This window comes from Pelecanus crispus, chromosome 4 (assembly GCF_030463565.1).
Source record: "Pelecanus crispus isolate bPelCri1 chromosome 4, bPelCri1.pri, whole genome shotgun sequence".
In the NCBI taxonomy this organism is placed as follows: Eukaryota; Metazoa; Chordata; class Aves; order Pelecaniformes; family Pelecanidae; genus Pelecanus; species Pelecanus crispus.
This window is the reverse complement of record NC_134646.1, coordinates 66,309,441-66,335,075: the sequence shown is the minus strand read 5'-3', so window position 1 is coordinate 66,335,075 and position 25,635 is coordinate 66,309,441. Positions and strand designations below refer to the sequence as shown.

Genomic DNA, 25,635 nt, shown 5'->3' with positions numbered 1-25,635 from the left:
TTTTTGTTCTTTTTTTTTTTTTTCCTTTAATGCCTTATCCTTTTTTTTTTTTTTTTTTGGCAGAAAAAAAATAGTTGTTGCTTATCTTTTTTTTTTTTTAAACCTGGGTTTCTGTGGCACTTGTTGGCTGGGACATAGCCATCCTTACATGTGACCCAGTCTGCCATTAGGGATTGCGCACACTGCCATTCTCTCGGCAGTGTTTCATGTAGCACAAAAAAAAAGGATCTTGGAGATATACACAACATTTGTGGTACGTTACCTGGGTGAATGCAACATGTAGCTCCCACCGGACAGCATTAATCCCCTATTACTCAGGGTGTCAAGGAAAGGTAAGTCGCTTATCTACAGTAATAAGTGACGATGACTGCATGGTCAGCCCTACTCTGCACTGTAACTCATTCCCTTACCCTGCCAGCACTGACTGCATGAATGCACCCACTCTCAGCACAGGTAAAGGCACAGTGTCCCCCCTCCAGTCCCTCCTGATCCCTGTTCCCCCAGCAGAGAAAGCAGCCCTAAGAGGAGACTTCACGCCTTTGCATTTATAGCAGCAAGAGAAGGAAAATGAAGGTGGGATCAGGGCAGCATGAGTGTTGTGAATTGCTTAGGGGAAGAGTGTCTTGGGAGCAGCTTGAAAGTGCTGGGATTTTGTTGACTGCTGGGATTTTGGGATTGGGACTGCTGGGATTTTGTTGACCTCCCTCACCCATTACTCTGTTATACAAGGCAACCGCTTCCTTTGGTGATACCTGCAGACAGTCCTGGTTATTAGGTCATGTCGTGGTTTAGCCCCAGCCAGCCACTAAGCACCACGCAGCCGCTCGCTCACTCCCCCTGCCCCGGTGGGATGGGGGAGAGAATCGGAGGAGTAAGAGTGAGAAAACTCCTGGGTTGAGATAAGAACAGTTTAATAATTGAAATAATGTAAAATTGCAATGATAATAATAACAATATAATAATGATAATAATATACAAAGCAAGTGATGCACAATGCAATTGCTCACTACCCGCCGACTGATACCCAGACAGTTCCCGAGCAGCGATCGCCACTCCCCAGCCAACCCCCCCCAGTTTATATACTGAGCATGACGTCACATGGTATGGAATAGCCCTTTGGGCAGTTTGGATCAACTATTCTGGCTGTGCCCCCTCCCAGTTTCTTGTGCACCTGGCAGAGCATGGGAAGCTGACAAGTCCTTGACTGGTGTAAGCAGTACTTAGCAACAACTAAACCATCAGTGTGTTATCAACATTCTTCTCCTACTAAATCCAAAACACAGCACTATGCCTGCTACTGGGAAGAAAATTAACTCTATCCCAGCTGAAACCAGGACAGGTCAACTAATATAGTTGTGGGGAAAGAAGACAAGCTTCCAGGCACTCAGTGCTTCCTTTGAATGGTTTTCCTTTTTACTGCCTGCTTTTACCCTCCAGGAAATAAACTGATCTTCAGAATTTGGAAGCATTAAAATGTATTTTGTCTCATGTGGCCTTAAAAATGACAGTATGATGTATCTGTTGCTTCATATCCTCTTCTCATCTCAATCTAAAACCCACTAGGGGAAAGAGGGAGAGAATATGGGTGAAATATTTCAGATAGTGGCTATGTAATTTTCACTTTCCCTTGCCAAATTCTTGATGCTTTCCAGACTGCAGTGGCAGATAAATATAAGGCACTTAGGATACCAGTACCAGTTATAGCTAACTGCAGTAATGTGACACAAAAAACAGTAAAGAAAGGTATAACATTGTACAGCACTGCAGCTGTAAAAGGAGGTGTGACACAAGGGGGAAGAGAGTTGGTGTTCAGGGGTGTAGGACAGAGATGAAGAGAGGGAAAGACCACAAAAAAACCCCAACAGAAAAACAATGACATCTACACCAGACCTTCTGATAAAACCAGCAAGCTACCTTTGGTATGTGGTACTGGACATCATAAAACCACTCTAGCTGACTGTACTGCAGTTGCTTACTTGCATTTTAAAAGTAAATCACAACAAAAAAGCAGTAATTGTCAAACACTTATCACATGAACCAAGTTAAACCAGTCACGTGATACCAGGGGGACAGGCTAAAGAGTTGGTTGGGATTTCTGCCAGTGCCTGTTATTTAAGTGATATTTTTTAACAATGACCCTGTATTTCTCAAGCTGCTATGCAGTAAGCTCCTTGTAAGGAAACAAAAAAGAAGCATACACTTAAGCATGAGATTTCTTAACTGGATATGGTAAGAATACACAACAAGCAGTTAACAGCACTTGGTGAGATGCTGTAAAGATTATCTCCTGTATTGGGTCTGGTTGAGATGTAGTTAATCTTCCCTGTAGCAGCCCTCATAGTGCTGTGCTTTGTACTGGTAGCTGGAAAGGTGTTGATAACACACCAGTGTTTTGGCTACTGCTGACCAGTGCTCGCACAGCATCAAGGCTGTCTCTCCAACATTTCCCACCCACCAGTAGGCTGGGGGTGGGCAAGACCTTGGGAGGGGACATAGATGGGACAGTTGACCCAAACTGACCAAAGGGATATTCCATACCATAAGACACAGGCTCAGCAAGAAAAGCTAAGAGAAAGGAGGACGAAGGGGGAACATTCGCTATTTACATTTGTCTTCCGGAGCAACTATGCATACCTAAGCCCTGCTTTCCAGGAAGTGGCTGGACAACGCCTGCTGATGGAAAGTAGAGAACAAAATCTTTGTTTTCTTTTTTACACTTCCATGCGCAGCCTTTGCTTTTGCTTTTTTATTACGCTGCCTTTATCTTGACCCACAAGGGGTTTTTTTCATCTTATTTTCTCCCCACCTGTCCTGCTGAGGAGGTGTGATAGAGCGGCTTGGTGGCACTTGGCGCCCGGCCAAGGTCAACCCACCACATCTCTTTATATCGCCTTGCTTTTCAGCTTTGACTGGCATTTGCAAGAAGTAAGTTTTCCTACCCATATTGGAGTCATAACTAACTGGAGAGAAACCCAGTGTATAGGAGGAAGGAAACCAGACTGGAAATAGCCTGGAAAAACAGGGAATGAAGAGTGACAGATGTGCCCATGCCGAGGGTAACAAACAAAGGCAGATTTGGAGCAGAGGTAGTCAGCTGCAGGAAATTACTCATCTGCAGCTGACATTAGCTTTTTCTCCTGTTTTGTTGACCTATAGAAGATAAGGATGGCTTTTGCAGACCTGTGAGGTCTTATGCATTGCACATGAAACACCTGAGGTATCATTTCCCCACATTCCCCAGGAGTAGGGGAACTCACACTTCTAACCAGCAAGGTGTGGTGGCTTCTGCACCACTCCATGACCTGCCATCTGGCTCAATGTGGTGCCTGCAGATCACAGCATGGAAAATGGCCAGAAACCATGCTATGCTACCAGTAGGAACATACCCAACCTCTGAGTCCCCACATAGCAAGCAGTCTTGGTAAGTGACACGCTCGCCAAACGCAATGTAAGATTGCCATCTCAGTGGAAGACCACAGGTTCTCCCAAAAACTGGAGAAGAAAACATTGCTGAGGACTGTGCCAGGCAAGGGGGTAGGGCTTCCTCTCACACTTGCAGCTGCAATGTAAAACCCTGGACTCACAGACACTGAGCTGCGGAGCTTAGTTGCATGCCCTGGTTTTCTGCATGTGCTTGTCTTAGCAGGTTAAGTTCCTACACAAACAAATGATCCTCCTCAAAAACAACAAAAAAACCCAACAGGAGAGGGACTGCCTGCACATGAACTCTTTGCAGAATTTTATTATGAACTATCACACAAAGCTATTACACTTTGTATGCTTGTTCAGTTGGGAATGTAGGCAAATATTCCATTAACTCCCAATACACAGAGAAAAGAAATGTACTCACTGTTGTTCCTAACTTTATATATGCATGTAAGTGCAGAGCTGACAGAAAACTTGATGTAAATCAGAACAGATATTCAAGGCATTGGTAGACAATTGGGCATTTGATTTCCCCGTGCTCTCCATGAATTGAGAAGCAAGCTCTCCTCAGTGTTTTGATTTAGCATAAGCAACTTTTTCATGTTTCTCTACAGCTGGGTAAAGAACTTTTATCTCTGATCTTCTATTACTATTCTTCTTGAAACTTCATTTTATCTGGAAATGCTCACAGATAAGTCAAAAGAGGTTGCAGAGACATGAGCTCAGGTGTATTTTTATACCCATTATAGTTTTTTTCTAGCAAGGTAACTGATGACATCTATCTTCATTTCTTCACATCTGCATCACTCACCTGCAGAGCTTACAGCAGTGAAAAAATTACAACCTGATGTCTCAGGTCCATAGACTAAGGAAATTATATCTGTGTATTGTATCAAAGCATGGGAAGGGGGGTGGTGGGTAATAAGAATGTTTTGGATAGTGTGGGACCTGAGCATGATGTAAACGGTATGGAATAAGGGGTGGAGAATGTGGTGGTTTTGGCTAAGGTAGACTTAATTTTCTTCATAGTAGCTAGTATGGGGCTATGTTTTTGATTTGTGCTGGAAACAGTGTTGATAATAGAGATGTTTTTGTTATTGCTGAGCAGTGCTTACACAGAGTCAAGGCCTTTTCTGCTCCTCACCCCACCCCACCAGCGAGTAGGCTGGGGGTGCACAAGAAGTTGGGAGGGGACACGGCTGGGACAGCTGACCCCAACTGACCAAAGGGGTATCCCACACCATATGACATCATGCTCAGCATATAAAGCTGGGGGAAGAAGAAGGAAGGGGGGGACATATTTGGAGCAATGGCGTTTGTCTTCCCAAGTCACCGTTATGTGTGATGGAGCCCTGCATCCCTGGAGATGGCTGAACACCTGCCTGCCGATGGGAAGTAGCAAATGAATTGTTTTGCTTTGCTTGCTTGCACAGCTTTTGCTTTACCTATTAAACTGTCTTCGTCTCAACCCACGAGTTTTCTCACTTTTACCCTTCTGATTCTCTCCCCCAACCCACCAGGGGCGGGGGAGTGAGCGAGCGGCTGCGTGGTGTTTAGTTGCCGGTTGGGGTTAAACCACGACACAGGGGTAAAATATTCAAGAGTGCAATAAAACTTCACTTGAGTACTGGTCAACTAGTATTCCTCATGAAGCACACAGAAAGGAGCCTTGGGGCTGAATTTGCTGTTCACACCCTCGGGATGTGATACCTCAGGCCCTAAAAAGCAGCTTTTTAAACTGTCTCAAGCTTTAATGATATGAATCCCGCTACATCATACTAGTGCAAAGCCACTTAAACCGCAGCTGAAGATGTTTTTAAGCTAATCTTTCTGTCTGCAGTGAAATGGGTTTGAAGCCCTTTCACTGTCAGCTCTGAGAAGCAATTCAAGAAGACGCTGCCTTGTAGCTACTGATTGCAGCAGCTCAGCTGAGGTGCAGTAGCTGCCTGTAAGAGAAAGCTTAGTTCTTTCCAAGGCAAAGGCAGACAGATGAATTAAGCTGTAAGGAATGATGATGTAAGGTATTATTTAACTCGTTATTGAGACAGACCTGGAATGCTCATGGCCGGTTACCGTCCACCTGGCCTGGCAGGAGGCAACTAGGGACAGCAAGCTACAAACGCCTTTGCGGGCTGTTGTCAGGAACCCGGCTCTGCTAGGTGAGGGGTTGGACACACACGTGAGGCTGAAGCAGGCCCGCGGGCTGCGGGGACGAAGACAAAATCTCTGCAAGCTCCGCAGAAGCGAAGGGCAGAGCGAGCAGGCCGGGCACACTTGGGAGTCTCCACCACCAGCGTGGGCAGGTGCTGGCCCCCAGGCTGCGTGGCCAAAGGCCAAGACCCACACGTAGGCTTTCCTTACACTTATTTCCGACTTCCTTTCTAGCAATGATACATTATAAACGTTTTTTTAGGAAGCAGAAGCAGCGCGTGAGGTTTTCACCAGAGCTTCAGGCAACCATTATCCAGCCCAAGATGCGCGCGGGCTGGAGGAAGCCTGCCAGGTGCCCGGGGAGAGGCGGCAGCTGAAGGCACCACCGGGGCGGTGCCCCCGGCCCTGGGGACAGCGTGGGGCCTCCTGGGCTGAGCTCCGCGGGGGCCGCGGGGGCCTGGGCCGCACCGCGCAGCGGCGGGCACGCTGTCCCGCTCGAGTCACGATGGGCCGTGCGGAACTCTTCTGTGAGGCGTCGCTTTCCACCCGGACGCCGCCGCGGAGGACCGCCCCGCTCCCGCCGTTGCCTGGTAACGCCGGTTAACCGGCGGGGTGCCGCGGCGAAAGCGGTCCGGTGCGGCAGCCCTCCCGCGGGCAGGCAGGGGCGCCGCGTCGCGATGCTGGACCCGGACAGCGGGCTCTCCCTCACCATAGCGCGGATCGTGCAGCGGCTGAAGGGCTCCAGCCTCCACTCCCAGCTGGAGCGACAGGCCCGGGTGAGCCGCGACCTGGCGCTGTGCTCACAGGCCCGCTTCCCTTTCCCGCTCCCCCTCCCCGGCGCTTTGTTCCCGGCCGTCGCCCTCGGCCCGGCCCAGCCCTTGCGGCTTCCGCCGGGGCAGCGGGCCCGGGGCCTCCCCTCGCTCCCTCCTCCACGGGGCCGGAGAGCGGGCTGCTTGGTTTCTGGAGCTGTGTTTATAGTTTCACCCGCTGGGACTGAAGGATGTCGCAGTGACTATGAAAACGATCCTTTTGAAATCTCACTGTTTCAGATAGTTCCTAAAATGAATCGCTTTGCCTTTTAATCTCTTAATTTGGAAAGCTTTAGCTACCCGCCCCCACCCCCCTTCCTCCTCCAGAGTGCCCCTGAGAAAATGAGGATTTGGTGAAAGGAAGTGAAAATAAATGAAAAACGCACGTGAAAGTACATTTTTGTAGCTGGGAAAGCGGTTGCTTTTTTGTATTTTGTAACTTATCTGCACTCGAAACCAGATTTTCATATTTCAGCTGAACTTCATTTAGGATGTTTGAGATTAAAATTGTGTCAATGTTCGTGACCGTAACAACATAGTAGTGGTGCTGTAATGATTATTGTGCGGTACTGACATATTTTGGGTTGGGTTTTAAAAAATCTTGGGTTGTTTTTTTTTTTGCAAACAGCGCTTAAAATTGTACAGATTTTTTTTAGGATAGAATGTCCATTATCTGCTTTATTTTTGTTAGGTTTTTAAATGAAACATGATTTTCTTATCTAAAGCTTTCCATAGCAAGTGACATCACTGTGTGCCTTTTCTGGTTTTTTGGGGGTCTTTTTGTTTGTAAATTTGGTCTCTGAATGTTTTTTTAAATGTCTGCTTTGCTCCTGTTGACTGACTGCTGTCTAAATATGTGAGTAAGCAAATGTGCATGACTTGAAGGGGCTGGAATTTTATAAAAGAGTATAGACGTTGGGTTCTGCTACGTGTTGGGGAATTCAGCATCCCAGATAGATAGCCTGACATGAGGTGTGGAGAGTCAAATTCAAGACGTTGTCCTCAGTAAAGGCAGTGATGGGATTTTAGAAGAGTACTCTCTTTTAACAACTCCATTACTGATTAGAATAAGACCTGTATGTACTCACCTGTGCATTCATTCTTTTCTCTCTGTCCCCAGTGAGGCTGGGTTTCACAGTCATTTGATACTGTGCGTGTTTGTTTTGAAACACGAGGAAGCTTGGTGCTGTGAGGACTTGGCGGGGTGATTGAATGCTGCTGGTGGATGGCTATTCTGTACAGCCATTTTGTACAGGTGGGCACTCTGAGGACCTTAGCCGTGCCCTTCCGTTGTGGTGTTTGATACCTGAAAGGGCAGTTAAATGCCTAAATCCCTCCCTGACTCTATAGGATATCAATTTACTCAGTACACGCAGAAACTCTGCATAATTAAAGCATAAAGGTAACTTATAAAATAAATAAAAGACAGTGTAATGACCACAGCCAAATCTGTCATGATAGCTTTGCAGAACAGTGTTTTAATAATTTCTTGGAGAAGAAAAAAAACCCATGTATATATGTCAGAAGTTTTTTCTAGTCCTATGAAGTGCTAAGGAGAAAGAAAATAAACAGGGCAACAAATACTGAGGTTGATTCTTAGAGTAGGTGTTTGAAAAGTTTGTAATAGAAGATTAAATCAGACCTGTAGTTCAGTGTAGTCATCTGAAAGACTGGAAAGTTTTTAGATACATCAGCTAGAGGATTTCTCAATGTAGAGAGTCATCTTTTGGAGCTTGTAGTTTAAATTAATAGGACCAAATGTACACCCTGTTTGTCAGGAATCTGTCTGTTCTCCTTGATCTTGAATTTTTCTTATTGACCTTGCATGCATTTATGTTCTTTCATGTACACTATAGACTTGTTTTATTTATAATGCTTGTATAGTTACATTATTGCTGTATTATGCAGTTGCAAAGGCCCTATCAGTGAGTTCCTAATCTTTGCTCCATCCTTTAGCAGCTGTGCAGAGTTCTGAACATTTCTGAAGTTTGCTACTCTCTGTATTAAATTAATGCTTGATTTCCCTCCAATTACGTGGGGTATTTCTGTAGTTGCATTATCAAAGATGAAATCTTTGCTATTGCTATGCATCACACCTGAACTCCAGTTTACTGATAGGACGTGATGGGTTTTTTGTCTGCTGGTTAACAGTCAGTTTCTGAACAATGCTTAGTCTGCACTGGTTGCAGTATTGATCTATACGTGGTCCCTTTTTATATGATTTTTAAGCTGGTTTTTTGGAAGCATACTGTATTTTGAGAAATCTGTTGAGGCAATACATCAGAATAAAACTTACTTACTGTTTTGGATATTTATACTACAGTTATATTTTACCTTTACAAAGATTGCTGTTTATCTGTCAGTCTAGAAACTGACATTGCTGAAACTCCTTCCTCAAAAATGTTTACTATCTCTGAAAACATGAGAGTCAGAATGGATTGTAAAGTCCGTTATAATATTGCCTGAAATTTTTGAGAGGTCACGGAGTCTCACAAACAGTATTTTAACAAAAACTCGGTTTTGTGAATTTGTCTCTTCTTTTAATATCTGGGAAGGAGAGCTCAAAATGAACAGTTTCTTTCACAAGTTAATAGAAATTTGGGGAAAACACAACATGCTGACATTATTTGTGAGAGTTGACAGAGTAGCCTTGTGGTTATGAAATGATCGCACCAGCTCTATGCTTGGCTGTCACTGAGAGCCTGAGCTAGTGTCAAGGACTGTGATACACAATCTCTTTGAAATAAGTTTGGCAGGTCACAAAATGATTTGCTGTCACAGCTTTAGCTCTGTGGATACCAAGACATTTTTGTCCCAAGGACTGAAGTAGAGGTAGGGTCACACGCTTGTTAGTGATGATTTGGAAAATAAATGTTGCATTGATTTTGTAGGTTGAGTTTTGGTATATTGATAATGTGCCTGCAGTTAATACAAAGAGATTAATACAGGAAAGAGTGTAAATGTGCCTGTCATTTGCTTTGGAATTTCTTCTGAGCATATTTTCTAGTGTGTTTGAAAGGAAAGAGTAACAGTTACAAAGGGCCAAAATATTAGATAGTAGCTTTTCAACAGGTAGAATTGCTGCTGGGGTTATTGGGACATCGGAGGAGAAATCTGATCTCAGTTGCTCAGGCACAACTTTCACTGTGTGTTTGTAACCAAATTTGTTCGCTTTTGTCTTAATTTTTCTCTTCCCTTTCTGAAATGTAAATATTTTAAGGTAAAAATTAGAGGTGTTTAGAAAAACTGAGACATGGACATCTTCAATCACAAAATGCAGTTTGAAACCAAATTTTTTTTGGTGAAATCTTGCTAAAATTTTGTTTTAGGGAAAATCTTTGTCAGTGAACTGACAATAAAACTGGAACAACTCAGAGGCATGAAAGAAGTGCTACCTTTTTAACACATTTCCATTTGCAGACAATTCAGAAACTTTGTTTTTCATCATGTTTGAAGGAAGCCAGGCTTTATTAAATAATTAAGATTAATCAATGTCAATTTTTGTCTTCCGGAAACCTCTAATAGAACTCTGAGTTGCCTGGAACCTCTAGTGGCCAGGGGCAAATAACAAGTAAAGTTAAAAAAACAAACCAGCCAAACAAACAAAAGCTTCAGTAGTTTATTCCTGGAAAACTTTTCTAAAACAGGAGGTGAAAATAAAATGAAAGACAAAGGTTCCAAATTACGTTTTAAATTGAACAAGAAAGACTCACAAGGAATCTTTCTGGGCATTTTCAGAATAATTTCTCAGATTTATTTCTTGTAGGTATGTCTGTAGTGGGACACCTTGAAGGAGAACTTGTAGAAAACCAGGATAATGGCTGTCAAAGTAGGCTAAAAGTGGTAACTTGAGTGTAAGAATCAGCCCTGACACCCCCGCTACACCCCACTCAGACAATTGAGTATTAAGTTTGGGAGTAAGAAAAGATTTTGGGAGGTACCTGAATATGTGAACAACGTGTGGAGAAGAGATAGTCTAGGATATGTCATGATCACAATGATTGTCCAGAGGAGAGGACTCTGCCATCACTCTTTGAACAGACCTGTGACTAGTACCAGACAGGTTTGAAGAGAATATTAACCAAAGTGAGAGGTAATGGTCTTCACAAGACTTCAAATGGGGCAAAGGAGGAGAGGAGCTTGCTTTGGGAGCACTAGGAACTGCTGGGGTGTTGCCTGACTATGTGCTTCTAAAGTGACTACAGGCAAACATGTTAGAATAATTTATGTAGAGTGAATGGTCTGCAAGAAATCTGAGAATATTATTTTCATGCCATTTTTCTCCAGCAGTTAAAAAAAGAAATTGATACTGATCCCTACTTAAGTAAAAGATCAAATTAAGAAGGAGAATGTTTCTGTGAAATGTAGCATTTATTTAATAAAACTTAGCAAATAAACGTAAGCTCGTGAGTCATCATAGATAATTAATGTTTCCTTTTCGTGCATTGTATTTAACAAAGGGCTTACTATCCCCTCCTGATAGACCTTGTACTTTGGTTTAAATGGTTCACTAGTAACATTTGCAGTGCAGTGAATTTTAAATTGAATGCAGTTGTGATGATGTTGAACAGATTATAGACTTCAGAAACAATGCAAGCTTGATTTGCAGATATTTTTTTAGTAATGTAGTTTATATGTTTTACCTTGTGTGTGTGTGTATTTTATTTGCAGGACTAATTTTATTTTCAAATAAGACTTAGAAAATTTATTAAAACATCAAAATTATATTATTAAAAATGTATCCTGCATATCTTGTTTATTCCTGTAGGAAGCTAATTGAAGCTCTCTGTTTCAACTGCTAGGTTATTTTTACTTGTATAAGAAAGTTCACAATACTTTTTCCCTTAGTGTAATTACTGTAGAAATGTACAAGGGTCAGAAAACTGTCAATGTAATCAGGGTTTCATACTTACTGAAATTTGTTTAGTCATGCCCAGAATGATTCCTCTTTCTGTTACAGAAACGTATAAACCAAACCCAATCCCTTAAATTTGTAGCGTTTTAAGTGTTTAGAGAGTGTTTACATTGAAATTGTTGTGGCTGTACTTGAAGTGGTTTTTAACAAGTTGGCTTGATCCTGATAAAATCTATTTATGGCAGAATGGAGTATGTGAGAAAAGGTGAATATTTATTAGCTTTCATTGAATTTAGTTTTGCTAAAGTTGGACTATATTTGGGGTAGTGTGCTTTATTGTAATTTGGGAGATAATAGCAATAAAAGCTAAAAACCGTGCACTTGTGCAAAACCATAATGAACAGTAATAAAAGCTCTGAGGGTGTACATACTTGTCTAAAACAAAAAGGCTTTGAAGAGAAATTATGGTGGATAGCCTGTAAAAATATTTAGATTATGTAAAGTTATTTGCAGAACTGTTTGCAGCAGGATAAAAATATGTGTTCACCTGATGCAGTTCCACATTTCAGTATAGTTGGATCACTTCTCTGCAGTGTTTATTCTTGTTGAGAAAAGAAATAGTTTAACACTGGAGTTATGCTGGAACACTTTGTTCTGTCAAGCCTCCTCTTTGTAGTGTGTTGCTGGTCCTTTAGGTATTTTCCTATACTTTGAGTGCTGTGTGTTGATGGCTCATCTGTCCTCTTGCATGATCACTGCTCCTCCAGTCATGATGACTGAATGCCATTTCCAAATTTAGATGCTAATTTGCAAATAGATTTGTCTTTGTGTTCACTTGCTCTATGAACCAACTTACTACACCCACCAACTTTTTCCAACTAGCTCTGTGCTATCCTTTTGCTTGCTTTCAGCCAGATCAATGTTGAGTGTCTGGATTTTCTTCCATCTTGGCATCCAAGTACAGAAAGTGAAATCTGTTTAGAGTATCACTTACGATGGTGACTGCCCAGATCTCAGCAGGATACCTTACCAAAATCAAAGGCAAAGATGATGTGCACAGAAAATAAATACAAAGGATTGCTAGTGGTACCTTAGCTACCTTTCAGAACGTTTGGCAAAATTTTGAAAGTCCCCAAACTATCCTTCCTCTTCTGTACAGCTGAAGGACAAGAAGGTGTCAACAGATGCTGTAATGATAGCTTGCTTTATGAAGGAATGTCTAACAGCCGGTTGCTTCTTGATTTGCAAGAAGCTGACCAAGACTGTAGATAAACCTGGACACCCAACACCTGAACCCCAGTGCTCTATCCACAAGAATATGCACAATGCCAGTTATACTGGAAGAGAAACTGGTAGACATTAACTTTTATTAAAAATCATTTGTTATTGCGTGCTGAATTATGCTGCATTCGTCCCTGTCGCCTTTCAGGACTCTGTCTTGGCCTGACTAAGCTTCTTCTGAACAGCGTGATTTCTCCCCTGGTCTGGCTCTCACTCTTTGCCTTCATAGGTTGCTGCCTTATATTGCTCACTCTCCTTTATCCTGCTTGTGATAGCCTCCTGATAGTACCAGATTTTTTTTAATAAAAAGGAAGATACTTGTTCATCAGGATGTGTGTATTGAAATTGGAGAGTCTGGAGTTCTACCTGGGTATATGCTGCATTTTGATCATGCAGGAAATTAATTCAGTTCATCAGTACAAATTTCATCAGGGTGGTTTTTTTCCCCAATAAACCTTAGCCAGGCATTTTTATCGGTGCAAATTGCAGTAATGCTTTTTATATAAATGAATGTCGTGGTTTAGCCCCAGCCAGCAACTAAGCACCACGCAGCCGCTCGCTCACTCCCCCTGCCCCAGTGGGATGGGGGAGAGAATTGGAAGAGTAAGAGTGAGAAACACTCCTGGGTTGAGATAAGAACAGTTTAATAATTGAAATAAAGTAAAATGGTAATGTTAATAATAACAATATAGTAATGATAATAATATACAAAGCAAGTGATGCACAATGCAATTGCTCACCACCCGCCGACCGATACCCAGACAGTTCCCAAGCAGCAATCGCTACTCCCCGGCCAACCGCCCCCCAGTTTCTATACTGAGCATGACGTCATATGGTATAGAATAGCCCTTTGGTCAGTTTGCATCAACTATTCTGGCTGTGCCCCCTCCCAGCTTCTTGTGCACCTGGCAGAGCATGGGAAGCTGACAAATCCTTGACTAGTATAAGCAGTACTTAGTAACAACTAAAACATCAGTGTGTTATCAACATTATTCTCATTCTAAATCCAAAACACAGCACTATGCCTGCTGCTAGGAAGAAAATTAACTCTATCCCAGCCAAAACCAGGACAATGAAATTTTGTCAGCACATTTTTCATTCTTCCAAAAAACCATAGTGGATGAAAATGCAAGTGATATTTGCACAGCACTTTGTATCAAGCAGTTTACAACAAACAAACCTTACCAAAATACCTAAGTGGTTTTTGCAACATAGTGCAATGCAGAAATAAGTTAGACCAGTTAGTCCAAAGGGAAAATAAAAGTATGTGGGAGACTCGGTCTAGTAATTTTGCTACGTCTCCTTGACTCAGCTTGGTGTTGTCTGCAAACTTCCTGAGGGTGCACTCAATCCCACTGCCTATGTCATTGATGGAAGATATTAAACCACATATTAAACATGGGCTGAGTGGTGTGGTTGACACACCAGAAGGACAAGATGTCATCCAAAGGGACCTGGACAAGCTGGAGAGGTGGGCCTGTGTGAACCTCATGAGGTTCAACAAGGCCAAGTGCAAGGTCCTGCACCTGGGATGGGGCAACCCCCGATATTAATACAGGTTGGGGGATGAAGGAATTGAGAGTAGCCTTGCGGAGAAGGACTTGAGGGTACTGGTGGATGAAAAGCTGGACATGAGCCAACAATGTGCACTTGCAGCCCAGAAAGCCAACCGAATCCTGGGCTGCATCAACAGAAGCGTGGCCAGCAGGTCGAGGGAGGTGATTCTGCCCCTCTGCTCTGCTCTGGTGAGACCTCACCTGCAGTACTGCGTCCAGCTCTGGAGCCCTCAGCACAAGAAGGACATGGACCTGCTGGAGCGGGTCCAGAAGAGGGACACCAAAATGATCCGAGGGCTGGAGCACCTCTCCTATGAGGCCAGGCTGAGAGAGCTGGGGTTGTTCAGCCTGGAGAAGAGAAGGCTGTGAGGAGACCTTATTGCGACCTTCCAATACTTAAAGGGGCCCTACAGGAAGGATGGGGAGAATCTTTTTAGCAAGGCCTGTTGAGACAGGACAAGGAATAATGGTTTTAAACTAAAGAAGAATAGATTTAGACTAGACATAAGGAAGAAATTTTTTACAATGAGGGTGGTGAAGCACTGGAACAGGTTGCCCAGAGAGGTAGTGGAGGCCCCATCCCTGGCAACATTCAAGGTCAGGTTGGGTGGGGCTCTGAGCAACCTGATCTGGTTAAAGCTGTCCCTGCTCCCTGCAGGGGGGTTGGGCTAGATGACCTCTAAATGTCCCTTCCAACCCAAGGCATTCTATGATTCTGTGATTCTATGACTCCTCAATTTAGTCCCCACAAACACTTGTGTAAATTCCAAAGAGGTACCATTCTGTTAAGTTACAGCAAAGCAATTCTGAAGGGATTTCCTTTCACCCACTGAAATGAGTATTATGTTATTTGGTTGCGCAGAGCTAGAGTATGTTGTTCTGTGTTAGAACTGGCTGCAGCCGCTAGCTGGACCATCTGCCTGATTCTCACCTTTCAGGTATCTAATTTCTGATTTGGAAACTGATCAGCAATTCAGGATGCAATGAGTCCATAACATGAAGAGTTTCTGTGGCTCTGTAGCTCTGTGTAGTGCTGTAGGAATCTACCAATCATAATCCGGAAGGAGACAAAAGGAAGAGTGGATATGGGAGGAGGCTTTGGCAATTGCAACCTGAAATGACAAGAGTGGGGACAGAAGTGCCCCCGTAATTTGGGGGAGAATTTTCATGTTTCTTATATGAAAATTAGTCTCAGTAGGGCGTTTTGCAGTCAAGAGAAGGAAAAGGACACAGGAAACAGGCTAAAAATAAAAGTTTTGGTAAATTAAAGATTAGCATAGGAATATTTGCTGCAGCAGGGCTAGGAATAGTGAAATAGAACTTGACTGAATAAATGGGTATGAAGAGGTGAAGGTAACTGGTGGAGGTTATGCACTAGTACAATCCTCGGAGAAAGTTTTCCCCGAAGTGCTGTCCTGCTTCCTTTTGGACTGCTACCCTGCTGCATACAAAAGAGTCACTGTTTTTTTTTGTTCTGCAGCTGGGGAACAGAGGCTATTGGGAACAGCAGTTTACAAGAAAGTTCTCTGTTCTATCTTTTGGGCTGACGGGGAAAATGGGAAGTCATCTGTGTGGACTGAACTCCTTTATTCCCTCTAATGCAATATGCTGTACCAATTTCCAGAATTTCCAGGAAACCGCAAAAAAAGAAGAAAAGGATCATCAGTATGAGTGTCAGACCTTCCTTAATGAGCCAAAAGCTCACAAATTTTATAGATGTGTGAACAGCAGAGATTTAAAATACTATTCTCCTGATTGCACTTTTGTCACTTCTTCCACTGTTTACAGTGCCAAGACAATGAACCCACTTTTTAGTAGATTGTAAAGCTTTTTTTGTTGTGATTCATCATCTGTCAATGAATTGTATTTTTGAGGGTTTTTTTGCATATCTAAAAAGGATTTTGAAGCATGTGTACCAGGCCCCACAGGTAAATACCTCGTGGACCTTGGGATTAAAATTGGCCATATTTAACCCAGAAGACAAAGTTGAACATTTACAAAAGTCTGTGCAACAACATCTGAGGAACAGTAAGGCACAATCTGCCCAGTTTCACGCATGTTACTTTATTTAAAATTCATACAGGAGAGTTACAAAACCACTGCCTTGCAGCAGAAAAAAATTAAACTTGGCCTGACGTAAGTCAGTCCAAAACAGACAGAGGACTTTCCATAAAAGGAGGTTCAGAGGGAATCCTTCATAAGATATTTGTTGAGGCTGTTGCTTAAAAGGGTATTTTTTGAGCTGCCCAAGAACTCCCATGAAAATTTTTCTTTGTTTCCCTGCCTTTAGCAATGATCCTTTGCCTACCTTTACCATTGTGCTGAGCGGAATATGTGTTTGTCATTTGACATGGGAGTTATGCAACTCACCATACCTTATGGCTTGTGCCTATGATCACCTTTCTTTCTCAGAAAGCATGCTTGCAGTCTTTTTGCTATTGCAGTTGATAAACCAAATATAAAAGCCTTCCTTACCTGTAATGGCAAGGTGACTTAAAATAAGAGCAGAAATGGTGATGCTATCAGTCTCTGCGCTATTGGCCATTCGCCCTTTCAACTAGGGAAAATTGAAAGATTTCCTTAAAATTCTGCATTGTGAATTCATCTAGACCAACTTTTCCAGCAAGCTGTGCAGCACAGCAGATACCCTTTTCTGTATATAAACTGTAAGGTAAATGATAGGATTGTGGAGTTTGTTAGTTGCGTGTGATAGACCTAAAGCATGCCATGCTGTCAACAGTGCTGTTAGCGCTGGCAAACTGCACAAGCTGGTGAAAGTTTATTTTTAATAGCAGCATAACTTAGTGCAATAGAATCAGCAGCTGATATGCCTACAACATATTGCTGAGTAGCTTTTGGTAAGAGATATCTCATATTTCTAGGTAGATGATGTGGCCATATGCTTCTAACATACGCCTTGAGCTGTCATGGCAGCGGAGTAAGTTGCACACAGATCTGCCAGTGTTATTTTCAAGTTAGCAGCCAGGGTTGCTATTCTTTTGTAAACCTCTAGCTTTATCCTCTGGTGTTAATCAGCTATTGCCACACTCCATGTTTAGGAAAATATGTATTAGAAGTCACTTCACAGAAACTCCTGAGTTTCTGATTTTTGTCCTTTTGGACCTTTGTGGTCTATTTGTTTTCTTCTCTTGGTCTAGCTATAGAAGGAGGACATGCTATAGTAGCTGCTCCTGCTGTTGCTGAAAAATCTGCAGCAACATCTGCATGGTAGCCATGCAGTCAGGGTGCGGTTGTAAAACTGGTTGGTGCCTAATTGTCTCTGTTGAGTGCATTTCCTTACAAGAGGCTGTATAACCTGGTAGTCATAGCTGCGGTGAGGAATGTTTGGTCCACAGTTTTTATTTGAAGTTTGAAGATGGCTTTTCTTATCTGAAAGAGGTGAACTGTGGGAGGTTAAGTGAGAAGTTATGGAACATTTTCAGTTTGATTCTTTCAGTAGAATACAGGGAGTGGCTTCTAATTATTTGCTTGTGTACTTTACGACCAATCCTTTAATGTGTAGAGTCTAGCATTTGTGTTAAGTATGTGGGGTGCTTGTTCAGAATATGAAGCATATATGTCACTGGATATTCCCTCTCCCTTCTCTCTTCTTCCCCACATACAGCTTTTAGCACTGACGTAAAAGCAAAGACATCGAGTGAGGAAAAAGTTGGCTGATTTTTTTGGCTGCAGTTACCACTGTCAAGTTAGTAGGAAGCAGTTTGCTTTGTGTGTAACCTTAGGCATGTATGTTTCTTGTTTCATGACTTAAAATACATAATTTACTTTCTTTTTAGTGCTTGCTTGATGCTTGCTTATTTATTCACTTACTTATTTTTCATATTAGGTTAGCCTACACAAACCAGAAATTAAATTGGAATCACTAAAAGAAGATATTAAGGATTTTCTGAAGACATCAGGTTTGTAATACTTCAGTGATATGTTTGTAGATAGTATAGATCTACATAAGAATATATGTGACATATGTGATGAAAACAGCAGTTTGTGCAGCTTGGTATCTTGTCACTGACAGTAGCCAGAAGCAGACATTCAGTGATTCCAGATTATTAAATGAGATAGAGAAAATTAAAAGGGAAAAAAGTTCTTGGATTCCAGCAGCATTTTGAAAAACATACTATGCAAATAAGTGATTTTATAATTTTATAAGATACTGGTCATCATTCACAAGTTCTGAATGATACAAGAGTTCAGTCACTTCTGAATATGGAAATTAGCATTCATGGAGGTAGTCTTGAAAATTTTACCCTTAGTTAAATTACCAATTTCCGTTGGAAGTTATAGGCTATGTAACTATAATGTGAAGATTTGATGATAAGTGATATAAGATTTGTAATAATCAGGAGTGCTGTGTCTATTAATACTTACAGTTGTTGTAATAATATGATGGCTTTGAAAAAATAGCATATAGTTATTTAACCAAAACTGTGTTGTAATTATTTGAGCAGTAGATGGAAATAAAGGATATTCAACGTTCATACAGGTCGCAAGTTGCAGTTTTTCCTCCCTTAATTAGGTTAAAGTTTCTTCATCTTTTCCTGTCTGTCTGGTAGGTAGACATGAATTGAGACAGGACAGAAAACTCTAGTGACTGTAAAGCAACCCCTGGTTCATGTTCCATTAGTAATTGCTAAAGTTGTCTTCTGGATATTTTTTTATTTTAACAGGTTGGGAAAAGAAGCTTCAGAATGCTGTTTATAGTGAACTCAATGTGTGAGTTTATTTAGTATTTTTATTTAATAAGTTCTACTCACATGATTCATTTGTATATATAGGTGTAGGGTGTGTTACTATTAGCTGCAAGATCTGTCATACCAAGGGTGCCTGCTTCATTTCTATCTTTAAAGTGCCATTATTTCTTTTTCCTCCTAGTGAAAATATTGGACTCAAGTACATTTTAAAGAATAAGTGAAACAAATATCACCACATTCTTTAGTTACTTTAGTAATTTCTTTGTTGTTTTACAAAGGTACCAAGTCATAATATAATTCTTGTGTAGCTGAAGTAGTTGCTGTAAATGAATGTTAATTGTTTTCAGATGTTTATGACAGCATTGCATGTATTTGTTGTATTAATTATTAAAAAAAAAAATTAAGATATTGGATCTCTAGACTTACCAGATCAGTGCTTCTCATGCTTGGCATATGGTTACAAACACACTGAAATTTGTGAAATTCCCTTTTTATTATTGTTCAGCGAACTTTGGATTAGACTTCTGGGAAGCATAAGTTGCCTTTACATTCTGGTAAGGTGAAAAGGTGAATTTCGTAACAGGTATAGCCATAAATGCAACTGCATAATAAGAAATGTGTATGCAAATCTATTTGTGCTAATTTAAATAAGCTTATTAGAGTTACCAGTTTTGAACAATGTGTCTTAATAACATGAGGGACTTGATTCAGCAAAATAATTGTAAATGTATCTGTTAGTAAGGATTCATCTTCATCATATCTTTCAAGGGAAAAATATTTACCTGTCTTTTGGACTAATGCTTATGGTTTCTTGGAGTTCACAGAAATAAGCTGCAAACAATAATGAAATTAGCCCTGGAAAATTGAAATTAGCTAAGAATACCATGATTTCATGATCACTGTGTAAAAGCCAAGAAACAGCATTGCTGAAATCTGTTAGTATTGATTCCATTTTACACATAGGCACAGAGTTGTCCAGAACAAATTAGCGGCAAGTACAAGAATGACCTTACCAGTTAAAAATGGGAAGAAATCTGGGGAGGGTTTCCCAAAATCATGTGATAGGAACTAATTGAATGCATATAAACGAATGAAAATTCAGGCTAACTTATTATAAGAGAAGCTTTGTATAAATTTTGTTTCCTGAAAGACATTTGAGACAGTTAAAATTAAGCTGGATTAAATGCTTGGCAATAATTCATTGGAAATAATCTGCACTACTGGAAGACAAATTAGTGTTTTGGTTTGGTTTTTTTAGTTTTGTTCCAGCTTTTAGATTTTGGCATAATGCAGTTTATGAATAGATATTCAGCTTTGCTTAGGTCAACACCACAAAGTTCTAATTGCTTTGGACATGTACATGTTCACTATTGATTTTTAAAAGGAAATCCTCCAAAAAATATCTTGTCTCTTGAAAAAATATAATATCCTGGCTAGTAGAAGTTCCAGGGAGTCATAAAGATGACATGAAGTGAAGAGGATACACTTCTAAAATACCTGATTTGTTCATAGAATAATTTGATTGTATTTTACAAATATGTGAAATTATGAGGCAGTATTATTTTTAATATAAGAAGAACTCATGTTGAAATGTTACTAATACTTACATATCTTTATATTGTTTATGTCCATAAGAAAGGATGAGGAAGAAATACTTGTAAAAAGAATACTTATTTTTAGTTCTTGATCAACACACACAGTGGTTTTACTAGTGCTGTCATGAGAAAAGTTGCGTTTAGGTTTACAAATACATGTTAAGCAAAATAAAAATCTTAACATTTAAAATATACTATACTTTCTTTAAGGTTTCCTTCGCCCTGTCATCCTGCAGCACCGCCTGAGCATATGAAAGAACCGTTAGCTTATATGAGGAAAGCACAGGTTGGTTGTTACCAATTTTACCGTTCATATCAGATCTTTGATTAGACTATTTGAGATTTACTCTCTATAATGTTATTGTACAATTTCCAGGTTTTATAACTTAAAAAAACCCCACAAGTGTGTAATTGCATCAAAGTTAATTATAAGTCTACTGTTAGTCTCCACTCTCCGTTAGACTTTCACACTGGCCATATGGAACTGTTAAAGGGTGAGCGAGTCTTGCTGATCACTCCCTGGCTCTCCAGTCAACGAATCAGCTTATGGATGGGAATCAGGGAGTCTCAGTTGGTGCAATATTGCTGCCGGTGCGCTGTTGTGGTAGCAGTTGGCACCTGTTGTTCTTCAACCCTCAGCAACCCCACAACAGAAGGGTCCTCCAAGGGACCAGGCAAAGTGGACAGCTGTTTAATTTCCTCCATCTCCAGGGCAGCTATACCAAAAGGCCACCGGTACCGATACCCCTTTTGGGTCGTTGAAGTACCCTTTCCTGAGGTAGTCTGTGCCTAGGATGCACAGAGCCTCTGGGCCAGTCACAATGGGGTGCTTCTGCCACTCATTCCCAGTTAGGCTGACTTCATCTCCAATACAGTTAGCTGCTGGGATCCCCCTGTCCCTCCAGCAAAGCCTTTGACACAGTGTCCTATAGCATTCTCCTAAGGAAGCTGACAGCTCATGGCTTGGATGGGCATACTCTTCGCTGGGTAAAAAACTGGTTGGGTAGCCGAGCCCATAGTGTAGTGGTGAATGGAGTTAAGTCCACTTGGTGACCGGTCACGAGCGGTGTTCCACAGGGCTCTGTTTTGGGGCCACCCTTGTTTCATATCTTTATCAACAATCTGGATGAGGGGATTGAGCACACCCTTAGTAAGTTTGCAGATGACACCAAACTGGGTGGGAGTGTCGATCTGCTCAAGGGTAGGATCAGGTGGTTTCCGTCTCATTTACGAGTTCTTCCTCTTCCTCCTCCTCTCCTTGTGATGGCCCTGGTTTTTCATCATCAGGAATAGTGTGGCCAGCAGGAGCAGGGAGGTGATTGTTCCCCTGTACTCGGCGCTGGTGAGGCCGCACCTGGAATACTGTGTCCAGTTTTGGGCCCCTCAATAGAAGAAAGACATTGAGGTGCTGGAGCGTGTTCAGAGAAGGGCAGCAAGGCTGGTGAAGGGTCTGGAGCACAGGCCTTATGAGGAGTGGCTGAGGGAACTGGGATTGTTTAGCCTAGAGAAGAGGAGGCTGAGGGGAGACCTTATTGCTCTCTACAACTACCTGAAAGGAGGGTGTAGTGAGGTGGGTGTTGGTCTCGTCTCTCACGTAGTTAGCGATTGGACGAGAGGAAATGGGCTCAAGCTGTGCCAGGGGAGGTTTAGGTTGGAAATTAGGAAAAATTTCTTTATGGAAAGGGTGGTCAAGCATTGGAACAGGCTGCCCAGAGAGGTGGTGGAGTCCCCATCCCTGGAAGTGTTCAAAAAACGGGTAGATGTGGCACTTCAGGACATGGTTTAGTCTAGTCTTCCCTTGATTGGTTTAGTGTGGACTTGGTAGTGTAGGTTAATGGTTGGACTGGATGATCTTAAAGGTCTTTTCCAACCTAAATGATTCTATGATTCTATGATTCTTTCTAAACAAGCTGACTTTCGCTTCCAAGATTTCTTCTTGTGTATAGGGGCAACTGATATCTGCACGGGTTGGTTCCCTGGAGTAGCCGCAGTGCCTGTTGCAGGGGTTGGAGTGGCCACAGTGTCTATTGTCTTGTCATCAGATCCAGAGGCCTTCTCTTCCCCTTGAGCGCATTGACTAGTGTTGAACAGGACCCAGTAGGCATGGGCCAGGTCCCAGCACATTGCACTGATTTGTGTCTCTCTGGAGTTGCCAGGGTGACCGCACACTTCTTCTAAATATTCTAATTTTTCAGGATTCTGCACTTGTTCAGGGGTGAAGTTCCAAAACACCGGAGGTGCCCACCGTCCTAGGCATTTGCCCATGCTATCCCACACACCCTGTCACTCATAACTATCCATCCTTAGGGTTTATCTCTGGATGATATTCTTAAATTGCTTATTAACCTTCATCAAAACCGAAACAACATTCCCAAGAAATATCAATAGATGTATCTTAATTACCCAAGGATGTTCCAAATACTGAAAAGCTATTGTAATGAAGGAGGAAGCATCATAGAAGAAGGTAGCGAAGGTGCCATTCTGTATTTCCTCCATAAAAAAACTCTCAGAAGAAGAAATATAATTGCTGATTGTCTCCACAAGTGGTACCTGAAGTACCTTAATGGTTTCAGTACAAAACCCAAATACCAGCTAAAACTCAAGGTCAGTGTTTGAATAACAAATCTCCCAGGCAAAACATCACTAATCACTGCAGAGCACAGCAAACTGCAAAAACCAACACCAGTCTTTAACAGGTACAGCAAAAAATGTAGCATGGTGCAGATCAGATAAACTAAGATCGAGAACAGATGAGTCAATATCGTGACCCGCAACTATTAACAGATACGGATTCCTTAATAAGCTCTGGTTAATCTGTTATTATCTCAAACCCTTTGAGCGCTATGTTGGGTGCCAGAAAGGACTGTTGTGGTTTAGCCCCTGTTGGCAACCAAGCACCACACAGCCACTCGCTCACCCTCCCTGTCCCTGGTGGGATGGGGAGAGAATCGGAAGGGTAAAAGTAAGGAAACTCATGAGTTGAGATAAGAACAGTTTAATAATTGAAATAAAATAATAATAATAATAGTAATAAAAATTGTAAAGGAAAGGAAAACAACGAGAGAGAGAAACAAAACCCAGGGGAAAAAAAAAAAAAACAAGTGATGCAACCGCTCACCACGTGGTGACCGATGCCCAGCCAGTCCCCGAGCAGTGATCACTGCCCCCCGGCCAACTCCCCCCAGCTTATATACTGAGCATGACGTCACATGGTATGGAATAGCCCTTTGGTCAGTTTGGATCAACTATCTTGGCTGTCCCCCCTCCCAGTTTCTTGTGCATCTGGCAGAGCATGGGAAGCTGAAAAGTCCTTGACTAGCATAAGCAGTACTCAGCAACAACTGAAAACATCAGTGTGTTATCAGCATTCTTGTCCTACTAAATCCAAAACACAGCACTATGGCTGCTACTAGGAAGAAAGTTAACTCTATCCCAGCCAAAACCAGGACATTTACATACATACAAAAAATGCTCAAGTAATTCTCCAGCCATGAAAGAAGTAGGATATAGTGACAGGTAGGTGAATATTGTAGAATGGAGACAATGTGAAATATGTCAAGGAGGAGAATTTGATTTTGTTGGGAAGAAGAAGTGTGGCTATAGGTCATTTCCCTTAGGGTTAGAAAAATATTGTTATGAAGAGACACTGGCAGGCAGTTTGGCAATGAAAGACAACAGGCTGCAGAGATAGCAAGATCTTCAGGAAGAAAAGATGTATTTAGTACTTAGAAATGTGAAAGGAAGATGAAAAGTATAGGGCTCCAGAGCTTAAGGCATATTGAAAGAGAATAAGAGCAACTGGACTATAAAAGATTAAATGAGGATTTTTGGTGTCAGGAAAAAAAATATTTTTGCTTTGTTGGTTTTATTTTTTCACCAATATATGCCATTTGAAATAAATAACAAAATATCCACATAAAAATATAAAAAGAAAATGTTTCCAGAATATGATCTAACCAAAACATTTGAGGTAAGGATAAAATTGTATTTAACTCAGCTGTGCCTAGAAATATAGTGCAGTATTCTTTTACAAGGTATTCAACAAATTGTGTTACTTTTTCAATCGTATTGTTGCATATTCCAGTAGGTCTTATCTTGCTGTCCTGGGTTTCAGTCTTCAGCATTTGGGGACAAAGATTGTATTAAACAATTTTTCTTCTGTGATGTGAAATGTAATGCCACAATGTACTGCCTGAAAATAATCACTCTTATCAGTTTACTAATGTGAAAATCACAGAGGTGTATCTATGTGTATGTTTGTCTAAATCAGTTTCGCTGGTTATTATTTTATAAAAGTGTATGCAATACTTACAGTAACCAGTATTTTTAGCTCTCTGTGGAAAGGACTGTTTTTCTGATAGTTTAGGAATGAGTAGGAGAAGTCCTATCTTTACTAGTTTCAAAATTTCATAGCCCTATTTCAGAGTGTTACGCATCCATACCCTCTGGGGTGAGTCAACCCTGGTAGGCAGCTCAGCTGCTCGCTCACTCCCTCCCAGCGGAATGGGGGAGAGAATCGGAATGGCAAAAGTGAGAAAACTTGTGCTAAAGACATATAAAGACTGTTTAATAGGTAAAGCAAAAGCTGCGCACGCAAGCGAAGCAGAACAAGGAATTAATTCACTACTTCCCATTGGCAGGCAGGTGTTCAGCTGTCTCCAGGAAAGCAGGGCTCCATCATGCCTAACGGTTACTTGGGAAGACAAATGCCATCACTCCAGACATTCCCCCTTCCTCCTTCTTTCTCCCAGCTTTTTTTTCAGAGCGTGACGTCATATGGTGTGGAGTATCCTTTTGGTCAGTTGGGGTCAGCTGTCCCACCTGTGTCCTCTCCCAACTTCTTGTGCACCCCCAGCCTACTCACTGGTGGGGCAGCATGAGAAACAGAAAAGGCCTTGACGCTGTGTATGCACTGTTCAGCAATAGCTAAAACATTGGTGTGTTGTCAACACCATTTTGGTCACAAATCCAAAACACAGCACCATACCAGCTACTATGAAGAAAATTAGCTCTATCCCAGCCAAAACCAGTAGATCCTCTTTCAAATTCTTTCTTGAAATACAACTCTTCAATAAAGACATATGAATCCTTTTCATAGAGAAATATTGATGAATGGTGATAGTTGCAAAATAGTAATAAATACATGGTTAGGGATTTAACATTATATTTTCTAAAACCACTGAGGTACTTGTGAGGGTTTGATTTTCAAGATGCGCACACACTTATCACTGTAGTTAATAGTCTGTAAGAAAA

The 25,635-nt window shown here is 41.6% G+C and overlaps 1 protein-coding gene across 2 annotated transcripts in view; it reads left to right on the top strand.

Moving 5' to 3' along the window:
- Window positions 1-6,254: 6,254 nt before the first annotated feature.
- The window catches only part of TBC1D19 (TBC1 domain family member 19), a 61,486-nt gene continuing 42,105 nt past the window's right edge, over window positions 6,255-25,635 (top strand). Inside the window, exons 1-4 of one of the 2 annotated variants that reach the window (XM_075709412.1) lie at window positions 6,255-6,353; window positions 17,926-17,998; window positions 18,764-18,809; window positions 20,593-20,668. In XM_075709412.1, coding sequence (XP_075565527.1) covers window positions 6,255-6,353; window positions 17,926-17,998; window positions 18,764-18,809; window positions 20,593-20,668 — 294 coding nt within the window. The remainder of the gene's footprint in view (window positions 6,354-17,925; window positions 17,999-18,763; window positions 18,810-20,592; window positions 20,669-25,635) is intronic. The other variant, XM_075709413.1, reaches the window with a different exon arrangement.